This window comes from Hordeum vulgare, chromosome 3H, assembly GCF_904849725.1.
Source record: "Hordeum vulgare subsp. vulgare chromosome 3H, MorexV3_pseudomolecules_assembly, whole genome shotgun sequence".
Classification (NCBI taxonomy): Eukaryota; Viridiplantae; Streptophyta; class Magnoliopsida; order Poales; family Poaceae; genus Hordeum; species Hordeum vulgare.
In genome coordinates this window covers 243,216,992-243,230,117 of record NC_058520.1, presented here as the reverse complement: position 1 = coordinate 243,230,117, position 13,126 = coordinate 243,216,992, and the positions used below count along the sequence as shown (strand labels likewise).

At 43.1% G+C, this 13,126-nt stretch overlaps 1 protein-coding gene across 1 annotated transcript; it reads left to right on the top strand.

Moving 5' to 3' along the window:
* Positions 1-4,242: 4,242 nt before the first annotated feature.
* LOC123443604 (ERI1 exoribonuclease 2-like) lies at positions 4,243-12,585 on the top strand. The gene is made up of 4 exons (XM_045120065.1): positions 4,243-4,332; positions 5,413-6,002; positions 8,702-8,877; positions 11,740-12,585. Exons 1-4 carry the CDS (start codon positions 4,311-4,313, stop codon positions 12,224-12,226), a joined length of 1,275 nt encoding a protein of 424 aa, XP_044976000.1. The 5' UTR covers positions 4,243-4,310; the 3' UTR covers positions 12,227-12,585.
* Positions 12,586-13,126: the final 541 nt, after the last annotated feature.

Here is a 13,126-nt window from a genome sequence, read left to right as displayed (position 1 = left end):
TGTTCCTACTAACACATGCATATCCACACAAGCTACACATCACACACCACCACATATGATCACAATGCAACAACACAAGGACATGGGCATGAAATAGTATGGCATGCATGCATGCAAGGAAGAAATACAAGTGACATCACATGAAATCATAGCATAGATAGCTCTCATGTCCATGAAAAGTTGGACCCACATGAAGAAGGTTCCAAAAAGGGAAGGTTACACACTTGGGGCATTACAAGTTGGTCCGGGCCGCTTCCATCCAACAATACCGCCAAATCAAGAAAAGACTAAGGAGGGAAACAAATTGAACATCAACGCCCAAACTCTTTTGTGTTCTACTTGAGATATCATCTACCCATGAACCTAGCTCATGATGTCACTGTTGGGGAACGTTGCATGGGAAATAAAAATTTTCCTACGCACACGCAATACCTATCCATGGTGATGATCATCTACGAGAGGGAGAGTGAATCTGCATACCCTTGTAGATCGCTAAGCGGAAGCGTATATAACGCGGTTGATGTAGTGGAACATATTCGCGATCCAAATCGCAGCCCGTCCCGCGATCTCATCACGATCCGTCCCGCGATCCCATCACGATCCATCCCGATCTAGTGCCGAACGGACGCCACCTCCGCGTTCAGCACACGTACAACTCGATGATGATCCCCTTGATCGAGCAAGAGGGGCGGAGAGGTAGATGAGTTCTCCAGCACGACGACGTGGTGGTGGTGGTGGTGAACTAATCCAGCAGGGCTTCGCCTAAGCACCGCCGAACTAGACTAGAGCAGAAACCGATCTAGATGAATTAGAGGGGGCACGTGGAAATTAGGGTTAGGGCTGCCTCTAATTCCTTTAGTGTATATAGAAGGGAGGGTGGGGAGGAGGCAGCCTCAAACCCTCAAGGTTTGGCCGAAATTGGAGGTGGAGGAGTCCTACTCCAATCCTACTAGGAGTAGGATTCTTCCTCTCCACTTGGAAACCCTTTTCTCCTCTTCCACCTTTGGGTTTTTTCCTTCTCAAACCTCATGGGCCTTAGTGGGGGCTTAGGTCAGCCCACTAGGGGCTGGTTTGTCTCCTCCCACAGCCCATGAGGCCCCTCGGGGCGTGACACCCCTTCAGATTGTCCCTCGTACCCTCCCGACACTCCCCGTACACTACCAAAGTACCCGTAACTTTTCCGGTGACCAAAACAGGACTTTCTATATATCAATCTTTACCTCTGGACTATTCCGAAGCTCCTCGTGACATCCGGGATCTCATACGGGACTCTAAACAACTTTCGATTACCAACACCTATAACTCAACTATACCAAAACGTCACCAAACCTTTAGTGTGTAGACCCTGCGGGTTCGAGAACTATGTAGACATGACATGAGACATTCTCCGGTCAATAACCAATAGCGGGATCTGGATGTCCATATTGACTCCTACATATTCTATGAAGATCTCTATTTGGTTGAACCTCTATAGCAAAAGGGCCCATGCGTTGCAATGGGAGAAAAATAATTATAATCTTCAAGGATGTTGATCATATTATGTCCTTCAAATTTTAGGACATTTCTTGAAATGCATGAACATTTTTTGATTTAGCAAACATTTTTTTCAATTGCACTCAAAAAATAATACACAAACTTTTTTCTCAAAATCATGGACTTTTATTGTTTTCACCAACATTGTTCTCAAAATTATGAACATTTTTCTAAATATGGGAATACTTTTACAAATATCCCGAGCATTTTTTGAATTCACAAACATTTTATGTTTTCTTCAAAATTCTCAGTTTTATAAGTTGCAAAAGTTTTTTAGAAGTCGATATTACTTAAATTTTAAAAAATGGAATAGAAAATGAAAATAAAAATGAGATTAAAAACACAGGCACGAACTGTTTTTCAGATTTTTACACGGACTTTTGTTTAAAATTATTGACTTTTTTCATTTTACAGCATTTTCTAAAAATTTAAACATTTTTTTGTATATGCAAACATTTTTCAAAACTCCTCAGTAGTTTTTGAATTCTCAAAAAAATTATGTTTTTTTAATATTTTATTTCAAAATTCTCAGTTTCTTAAATTTAAGAAAAGTTATTTGAATTTCTAAATTATTTAAAGTAGAAAAAAATGGAACTGAAAAGTAAAACAAAAAACTAAACTAAAAGAACAGGCACCACGCATGGGCCGGCCCAAGTAGGTGTGTTGCATATTTTTCCAATGCCCAGAACGTAATATAGGAGGTGCCTACATGGGTCGGTCCAGTCCGGAGATTTTACTGTTTGAAATGTTTTCTATGACTTATAAGTGAAAATTGTGGGTAATTTTCATCAACTTTATGGGCAATGTTAATGACGGACGACGGAAGCACCAATTGCTTTATTAGTAGGTAAAGATGTCAAAGGTTCAGTTAATCCTCTATGTTGTTTCCTTTGTCTTTTGATATGTTACTTGTCCGAGATTTGATCATCGGTATCTCAAAGGATTCAATCTCTTTTTCCTCGGACACACTAGCGCCGGCCGAGCCGCCAAAAGGACCCAAAACCAGCGTGTCGCGGCACCATTGGAATCGTGCCCCGTACGTGTTGTTGGGCAGTTGCACCCGATCCCCGTCCGTCGCAGGGATAGGCAGAGTCAGAGTTTCAAAAAAGAGGGTATAGAGATTGTCTAAAAAAAGGAGACGAGAGGGGAGACGGAGTGGACAGAGATCAGGTGGCATGCACGTTTGCATGTCACCGTGTGCGTTGCGGTCTAAATTCAAATTTAAACATTGCGAAAAAATCTGAAAAAAACATGCATGTTCACAACACATATTAAGATAACCCCTACAAAATTCAGATCAAAATCGGAAAAATACATCGAGAAACAAAAAAGAGAAACTCACATGTGAATAGTCTACACAGAATCATTCGTGAACTATTCATAACAGATTTCTCTTTTTTATTTCTCGATGTATGTTTCGAATATTGTAAGGATTATCTTAATATGTGCTGTGAACATGCATGATTTTTTTCAATTTTTTTTTGCAATGTCTAAATTTGAATTTAGGTCGCAAGACAGGGTGACATGCAAACGTGCATGTCTTCCCTCCCGCACCGGTTATCGCAGTCACATATACATAAGTAGTACTCCCTACGTTCCTAAATATAAGTCTTTTTAGAGATTTCATTAAGTGACTACATACGAAGCAAAATGAATGAATCTATATTTTAAAATATGTCTATATACATCCGTATGTAGTCTTCTAGTGAAACATTTTAAAAGACTTACAACATCTCTAGTAGAACCCTCAAACCCTTAAATCTAAAACCAATTTTAAGGGTTGAGAATTGGCCATTTTTGACACTTTTAAGGGTTGAAAAACAGGAACAAAGATTAGAACCCTCAAACCCAACCCTTATAACAGAATATTCATGCGGATCGACGAGGAGAGCTCGGGCGGCCTCTTGCTGCAGGAGGCGGAGGGCGCGGGGGGTGGCGGAGGCGGCCGGGGAGGTCGAGGCGGAGGCGGGCGGCGGACGGGGAGGCCGAGGCAAACGGCGGCTGGGGAGGTTGAGGCGGGCGGGAGGCGGAGACGGCGGCTGGGAGGCCGAGGCGGGCGGCCGCGACAGAGGTCGAGGAGGCAGCGGCGACGGGGGAGGTCGAGGCGGTCGACGGCCGGGGAGGTTGAGGCGGGCGGCGGGGGGGGGGGGGGGGGCGAGACAGCGTCGACGTCTCGGGAGGTGGAGGGGAGGCGTCCGGGGGCGGGACGGCGGCAGCGGCGGTCGGAGAGGCGGCCGACATGGGCGCGAGAGGTAGTTGGGATGGGAAATTTTCCTCCCGCGCTAGGATGGAAGGGTTTAAGGGTTGGATAGATTTTGCTCCCTAACCCTCATTTCTATAGGTCGGGAGAGGGTTTAAGGGTTGGACCTCTAAATTCTTTTACGGATTTAAGGGTTCTAGTCTACGTCGTTTTTTCGATAAAAATTGTAAAAAATGGTTATTTTTAAGGGTTTGAGGCTCTACTAGAGATGCTTTATACTCCATCCGTCCGGAAATACTTGTTCTAGAAATGAATAAAATAGATGCTATAATTAAAATAAGTCTATATACATGTATTTTTAGGACAAGTATTTTCGGACAGAGGGAGTATTTAGGAACGGAGGTAGTAAGTACGTGCGTGAGTGCGCGGACAGAAGCCGGATTCACGTCTCTTATCTCTCTTGCTCGATCTCGCCGTCGCGCGCGCCGATCTGCCGTTTTTTTTTTCCTTTTTCTTTCTACATCCCCGGCGGGGGGGGGGGGGGGGGGGGGGGGGGGGGGGACCGACGCCCACGGCCATGATTGATCACCAACGCGCAGGTCAGATCCTCCCTTCCCTCTAGATCTTGATCTCTCTCCCTCTTCTCCACTGTCCAGTGGCGGCGCGGGCAAAGCTGCGATCTTTTCGAGGTTTTCGAGACGATTTTTGGTGGGGACGAGGGCACTACGCCAAACCCCTCTCCTTCGGGGGATTTCAGTGTGTCTCCGTTGCAATTCGGGGTAATATTAGATGTTTTAGGCATCAACTGGTCACAGGGGCATATCCGCAGTTGAATATTGCTAGTCACTGCTACGTGCTACTGTGGATTTTTTGCTAAAAAAACGGATGGCGCTTTTGGTTAGTGTTCGTATTTTCTGTCAGCAGTCATGTTTGGTTCGGACCAGTGTAAACTGAAATCTGCTCTTTTGCTGCGGAGTAGTTCTCTTCCGCAGCAAAAAGTGTGTGTTCTATAAATTGACGATAATGTGCTAACGAGTAGCAAAGGATAATGCGCTGGTGATAGTGCTGCAGGCTGCTATATTTAAGTTTCTAAGATCTGTTTATGGGCAGAGTTAAGAGTGTTGCGTTTGAGCTATTATTAAAGGGTTTTCGGTTAAACTGGATTAGGATAGCCCCTACAATTGGTTTCATTAGTTGTTCCTCCTAAAATCCACACCACTTGTCCTAGGTTTTTTGTTTTTGTTTTGAAAGAACATGAACCAACTGAAACATAAAATTTCTTACTTCTGCTGCCAAAGACCTCTAGCTGCTGTATTTTGAGTACATGCCATGATATCCATTTGACTGAAACAAATTCATGCTACTTTTTCGAGACAGTGAATGTCTATAGCTGCGAACTGATCATCGCTACAATTGACCATCAGTTTTTCATCGTTCTGTTCTGATTCTGGCTTTAATTGTGGCATTTGTATGTTGCTTCGACCTTAGCCAATTGCTTCAGCCATTATCTGCTTATAATAAATATGGTGTTCTCGGTGTTGTTTTGGTCCCTAAAAGGTCCATTGATAATTATCATGTTATATGTGCAAGTTCACTGTTTTCTTCAACTGCATGTACCGTTTTACCGTGCTATATTAGTTCTATATTATTCTTATCTACTTCTAGTTCTATCAATGCAGAGAAAATGCAAGTTAATAACGAGGTACCTCCAGGGTGTCTCAAGCCAAATATTTCTCAGTACAACCCTGAAGAGCATAGAGGTGGCGTTGAAGGATTTCCTGAGAATAATGAAAAAAATAATGACAGTATTGCACCAGATAAAGTGTGGGGGGCATCTCCTCTCCCAAATCAAGGATTTAGCAGACCCTTCTACCGCCAGGAATTTTATGCCTGGCCGCATGTTTATTCTGATTACCAAATCCTGCGGCAGCCACAACCTTATGGATTTGACAACCAGTTTTATCAGATAAATAGGGACAACTGTTTCCCCATCGAGAGAAGAGTTCAGTTCCCATTGAAGATGCTCCCTCAAGGTTACCCTCATGATGCACAACTTCAGGAATTTCAATATTTTGTGGTTATTGACTTTGAAGCAACCTGTGACAAGGAGAATAACCCACATCCACAAGAGATCATTGAGTTTCCATCTGTCTTGGTTAACAGTGCAACGCGACAATTAGAAGCTTCCTTTCAAACATATGTTCGACCTGCATATCATCAAAATTTGACTGACTTCTGCAAGGAGCTTACCGGTATACAACAGATTCAGGTTAGTGCTATTCTTGCTTTTGAATATCACATGTTTGATAATTGTAGTCAGTAATTACTAATTACTTATTAGTTTTCAACATGATTCCATGAGTGAATAGCTTGACTTAGTAAGTAATCATATGTGCAGTATAATTATAGAGTATATGGCAGAAACCAAATGAGCTTTCATTCTAATGTCAGTTATGTACACACATGGAAACTAGCTTCATTTGTACATTTTCTATGGATTTTTAAATAAAATTTTAAGCTACATATCCAACAACAACAACAAAGCCTTTAGTCCCAAACAAGTTGGGGTAGGCTAGAGGTGAAACCCATAAGATCTCGCGACCAACTCATAGTTCTGGCACATGGATAGCAAGCTTCCACGCACCCCTGTCCATGGCTAGTTCTTTGGTGATACTCCAGTTCTTTGTATCTCTCTTTACGGACTCCTCCCATGTCAAGTTCGGTCTAGCCCGACCTCTTTTGACATTATCAACACGCTTTAGCCGTCCCGCTATGCACCAGAGCTTCTATGGCCAAACCATCTCAGACGATATTGGACAAGCTTCTCTTCAATCGGTGCTACCCCAAGTCTATCTCGTATATCATCATTCCGGACTCGGTTCTTCCTTGTATGGCCACACATCCATCTCAACATGCGCATCTACGCCACACCTAACTGTTGCACATGTCGCCTTTTAGTCGGCCAACACTCATTTCCATACAACATTGGGTTGAACCGCCGTCCTATAGAACTTGCCTTTTAGCTTTGCACTCTTGGTACGGGCATATTCAATTGGGCATATTCTGTAAGCCAAAATCTACATTTATTCTAGATGCTAACTAGGATAGCATCTAGTACATACATGTGGCACAGTGGCAACAGTTGTTCTTCTTGTCTTTTACTGGCCAATTCCACCATTATCTGACATAGGTCCTTCAAAGTCAGTCACGTCATCAGTGTCTAATCGGTTGCCCATGCTTCCTAGATCGCACGGGTAGATTTCTTGTTCGAGTTTGATACAAACTTTGTTTCATTGCTAATTTTGGAAAGCTTCACTGAATTGCTCTTCTTCATTTATTCTCTCTAATCTGGTGTTTAGTATTTTGCTTCTTAGGATTTTATAATTTAATAATAATACCAAGTGATCTCTGGGATTCATAATTTGAACTTTGTAATATATAACTGAGCAGTTCACCTGGTTTTTTGCAAATCACACTTTCAAACTGTTACCGGAAGGAAAAAAAATATGAAAGCTTTTTAAACCAATACTAGATCCAGTTGGTCACATAGGAAATAAAGGTATCCTAATCCATAAGAAATACTGTTCCAATTGGCTCCAACGAGAAAATAGTGCCAAAACTCATGATCAATCTGGCGGCAGCAGGAGCTGGAAAGGGGCACAGGCCTTTCAGTGAAGCAAGCTCATGTCTCCTTTTTCTGGATTTCTCTTTCTGTACATTAATCAGGTGGGATTAACCATTGAGGCTACTGCAGTTGATGCCTAGGTGCTTGATTTTTTTTTAATACCTAGGTGCTTGATTTTATAGGCCTGGAACCAAACAAGGTCCTGGCAGCAAAGTATGAGGGCATAAACTGAATAACCAATAGAACTAATGTGTTGTATTCTTATCTTTTGGTCCATGTAGTTCTTAAGTTAATATAGGAGTGCTGAATGGTAGTGTACATGATCTAGCAAAGCTGGTTTTACGGGATGATTCATGACATTGGTAAAAATATCCCAAATTAGACAAACAAAGTGTACCATACTGAGGTTTTAGCTACTCTTAGGCAAAAGGGTCAATTACCTTAATAATCATGGTCTAATGGGTGCTTCATGTGAGTAACTCTGAGCTTGGGTCATGTGCACAGCCAATGCGGACAACTTCTGGTATCATCAATGCACTACAGGTTTCGTAGACCTTTGTTTGACTTACGTAGATGTCATTTTCTATTATGAACATTCTGAAGAGATGATGTCTCCTTGCAAAAGAAAAGAAAAGAAAGAAGGCATGCTGTTTGTTACTCTACAGTTCGAGGTAGAAACTGATTGCTGATGGGACAATCTGGATAATGAGTGATGGTCAGTGCTGCCCTTTGACTGCTTGAACAAACAGCTTCCCTGAGCCATCTGTAGAGCCATGGAATTTGGATGGATATTATCTGTAGATCCAACGACATAAGATAATATAACATTTTGAAAAGGAATTCTTAGATATTCTGTTTCTGTGTCCAACAGTGATGCGAATGTTGGGAAAACAACTAGGCACTTGGCCTGTGCTTCATGGGGAGACATGGGCATTATGTGACTAGACACTGATAAAGGGACTGTATAGTAGCGTAGTTACCCTTCTGTGAGAGAAACATAGCACATTACCTTTTGGTCACATTAGCTTTCTTAGCAAGCATAAGGTAAACACACGATGTTCATAGGTTACCTTCTATTTTTATTTCAAAAGTCAACATTTGTTAAATGCCTATGTCAAGAGAACTGTATATGGTTTTTCAAACCTGTCATTTGCACATAGTATGTCATTCTGGACATCGACATGGTGCCAGGACACAACTTTGATCAATAACTCGTGATGTTGTATAGTTATGAAACTTAAAGTACTTTTTGAGACCAATCTCCATATATGATTTCCATGTATGACCAGCAGTTTGACTTGTGTATTTGGTCAGTAATACAGTTTGTGTTTATACATGTCTAGGTGGACAGAGGTGTACCTCTAAGTGAAGCCTTGTTCATGCATGATAAATGGTTAGAGGACAAAGGAATAAAGCACAAGAACTTCGCTGTTGTGACCTGGTCAAACTGGGATTGCCGTGTGATGCTGGAATCAGAATGCAGGTTCAAGAGAATCAGGAAGCCCCCTTATTTCAACAGGTGACATATCTCATATCTACATGGCTATAGCTTTGGTACCATGTTTTGTTTTGACTTAACATAACATGTGTGTGAGTGTGACATACTACCTCAGTTGATTTTAATAGGCTATTTAAAAAATCATGTCGAAAATACTACGTAGCTTTGGTACCATGTTTTGTTTTGACTTAACATAACATGTGTGTGAGTGTGACATACTACCTCAGTTGATTTTAATAGGCTATTTAAAAAATCATGTCGAAAATACTACGACGTGAATGCATAGTAATGCTCTTCTATTCTTCTCTGGGTTGTCTTTCATAAGCATTTACGCATCACTAATCACACATGCCATAATTCCATGGTGACTTTCTCAACCTTAGGTCTTTATTATCTGTCTGCCAGTCAAAATACGCATTGAAAACTTAGGAAGGTGTGGCTATTTATTATTATTTCTTCATTGTAAATTACCGTGGTGTTATTTTGGATGCTTGAAGGCCCCAAAATGAGATTTGATTAAGTTTAGTAGCTTTGGTACTATGGGAATAGACCAGTCTGTCTGACACTTTCATTAAGAGGTTGATTGCAGTCTGTATCTAATCATATGCTGTTAACAAAGATGTACGGGTTGGTTCTGTGGATTTCTACGTATCTTTTTTTGTGAGTAACACCTCTAGAGGGGCAAGGGCGTTCCAGTATTTCATATAGAAGAAGAGAGTTGCCCTTGCCAGGTTAATTAGGGGAAACCTGGTGAGAACAGATACAAGGGGCATTACGAAGCCCCCACCGGATTACAACACGATGGAGGCAGAGAAAAGGCGTGACACCAAATACACCAACATACCATATACTGAAGCCCATGAAGGAAAACATCCACCACACTGATGAACTCCTGGCCACCCTCCTCCAAGCAAGGCTAGATCCGGCATGGCACGCTCAATGAGTAGCAGGCAGATGCTTCGCCAAGCACTGACCACTAAACCGCCAGCACCACCGTTGGAGGAGAAAGAAACCAATTCGCGAAGAGGAGTGGAATTGAGCCACCCCATCATAAGTAGTGAAGGATGCGTGCCTCAAGAACCATGCGCCGAACGCAGCCTTCGACACCCTGACAAACTACTTACATTAAAAGATTTATTAGATAATAAAAAACAGAGGATCTTGAGTACTATTCGAAATTCAGAAGAATTGCGTAGAGGGACCATTGAGCAACAATTTGGGGCCGCCACCCGGGCTCCAACAAACCTCCACTCCCCGCGGATCCTCCTGCACCACCCCGACATCCACCGCCCACATGTGGGCTGGAACGTCTCACGAACCGACCATCTCGCAGCCCAGCCCTGGCCACACGGGACGATCAACCACAACCGACAACTGTTCGGGCGGCCTCCAACTGCCCTAGCAGGCCGGACAATCACTCGAAAGCACTGTGGCATGGCTCCCCCACATAGAGCCACCACCGTGATGTATTCCAAGCCGCCCCCTCCCGCCCTTCACCTTCGCAGATCTGAGAAGAACTACCGCACGGGGCTGCTACGCCGGCATCCTCCGCACCCATCAGCGAAGCTACCGACATCAGTAGCTACACCACACACCCGACCTGTTGCAGGTCCAAGCCTGGGTGGGAGGCGTGCCAACCGGAGGCAGAGGGTCGAGGCTGCCTGCTTGGAGATCACGACACCGGAAGGCGCCACCATAACGTTGAGGGCACAACAAGGAGGGGGAGGGGGGGGGGGTTGTTTGCTTGCTCGAGACCACCATCTGGCGTCGGCAGTCACAACGTCTACCATGCATAGGGCCTCTGCTGCTGCCCACCGCATGTCGGTGCCCGCTCGTGCAAGAGGAAAGATGCCCGGAATCGGTAGGGGGGAGGTGGAGGAGGGGATTGTTTGATGGCGGCTAGGGTTCGCCTTCTGTGTCGTGCATGCAGAGCGATGTGGGGGCCTTTCTTGTTGGACACAAGATGTTCCACTCTTTGTCATATGTTATAGTTCAACACGCAGCTGTACTCCTGTCCTATATGGATTGATACGATTTGACCAATCAACAACTTGGATGGGGGCTTGGAGCTGGTCCTCCTGTGGATGCTCATCCTCACCCCCAACCAAACACTATCATGGACGATGGAGAAGGCCAATTCAAAACTAAGTTAAAGAGTTTTTGATTAAACCAGATTATGAGATGAAGTAAATCAAATGTACAGCCTAAAGAGTTTTTGGTCGCTTTGTTCTTTCTTGCTCTTACAAAAACTGTTGCTCCCTCCGATCCATATTACTTGTCGCTCAAACGGATGTATCTAGCACTGAAATGCGTCTAAATACATCCATTTGAGCAACAAGTAATATGGATCGGAAGGTGTATTTGTTTTCCAGTATTTACTATTTAGCATTTTTGGATATTAAATGTTCTGCTATCACGACCATGAATTTATAAATTGTCTGCACTTGTTTGGAATGCAATAAGCCTGCACAGAATGATGCAATACCTAGATTTCCATTCAAAATCCGTTTTTCCATGTTGGTCATTGAACCTTTATAACTTGCAGAAAAAGATATATGCTATTCCAAAAGATTTTGAAAAAGTTGAAATATATGCAGAGTGTTCATTTATTATGTCACTTGCTGTTTTATATGCTAAAAGTGATAAATGGATCAATGGGTCTTTGTCCATATATGCAACTGATGTTTCCGGGGACATGATTTCTCATGGATGATGATAAATTGATAATCAGTAAATAATCTTTTATAAATAGTAATATGCTATTTTTAATTTTCTTCTCATTATATTGTCCATATATGCCTTTGAGGTCAAGTCCCTATGTTGTATATTTAGAGAGAACAAGTTATCCTGGTTGTGACTCTAATATGCACAATTTGTAATCAGGTGGATCAACTTGAAGGTCCCTTTCCAGGAAGTCTATGGGGGTGTCCGGTGCAACTTGAAGGATGCCGTTCAGTTAGCTGGTCTGACATGGGAGGGTCGTGCCCACTGTGGTCTTGACGACGCTCGCAATACTGCTCGCCTCCTTGCGCTGTTGATGCACCGGGGATTCAAGTTCTCCATCACCAACTCGCTTATGTGGCAGCAACCTGCTCCGCAGGCAATAACGTGCCAGCCATCCCCATCCCCTGACCGTTCTCCAGACCTCACCCTTTTGCAGCAGCATAAGGCAAGGGAGATGCTGGGACCTCATCTCCATGCTAACCCATATGCCGTCAAGGCCGCTGGACAGGTCTGCTTCTGCGGAGCGCCAAGCAGGCCAAGCACTGTACGCAAACCGGGTCCGATGCAGGGAAGGCATTTCTATGGATGCGGCAACTGGACCGTCACAAGGCGGGCCATATGCACGTACTTTGCGTGGGCGTCTTGAATATAACTGACGCCCTGTCCTGAGCGGAGGGCTGGTGCTTTAACTAGGGGAGGCTACTAGTGCCTCCCCCTTGGTATATATATGATATATGAGTTTGCTCATAATACAATGGGAGTTGACTAGGTAGTGTCTAACCTGTCATACTGACTTCTGTTGATAGAAGAGAGTGGGGATGAGATGCTGCTTAGGATGCTTTATCCGCGAATAATCTTGAAGTTTGTGGATGCTTGTGTTTTTTTTCTTTTAACTCAAATGGAACTCTGGTAGAGAAGGTGTGCTTTGTGAGTAGATGTTGAAAGTGTGGATTGTGTGTGTTTAGTGCCTTGCTATTGATAATCAAGAACAAGTTACATATGGAACTTGAATCGCATCTGAAGATGGAACCAGTAGCCGGAATGATTATTATTTTTGCCTTTTGAGGGTTGCAACCGACTTTTCTCTTTTCTCTTCATCCAGTTTGCTGTTGAATTGACCATTCTTACAAACAAACTGTAGGTGTTATTTTCTGCAAAATCCACCTCTAGGTATCTATGATGTATTAGCTGTAGAAACTGCCCTAGACCTCCTTTGGTTTACGGGAACTGTAGAGGACATGAATTTTAAAGGGAAAATTTCTTTGGAGCCTTTTGGTTCTAGGAATGGATTCCTATTCCTATTTAGCCTTTTGGAGCCTTCTCGTTTCAAAGGGAAAATATATTAGGCTAGCTTGATGGAAAAATTCCTATAGTATGCATCAAATGAGATCACTTTTAATTGCGGTACATGTCTTCATTTTTCCTATGATATTTCTGTTGTACTATGAACCAAAGGAGCCCCTAGACTAAATGAGATTTGTATATTTCTTCTTATTTCTACCATATTTCTTGAGAAAAGTATACTTTTTGTCCTTCAACTCTTGGT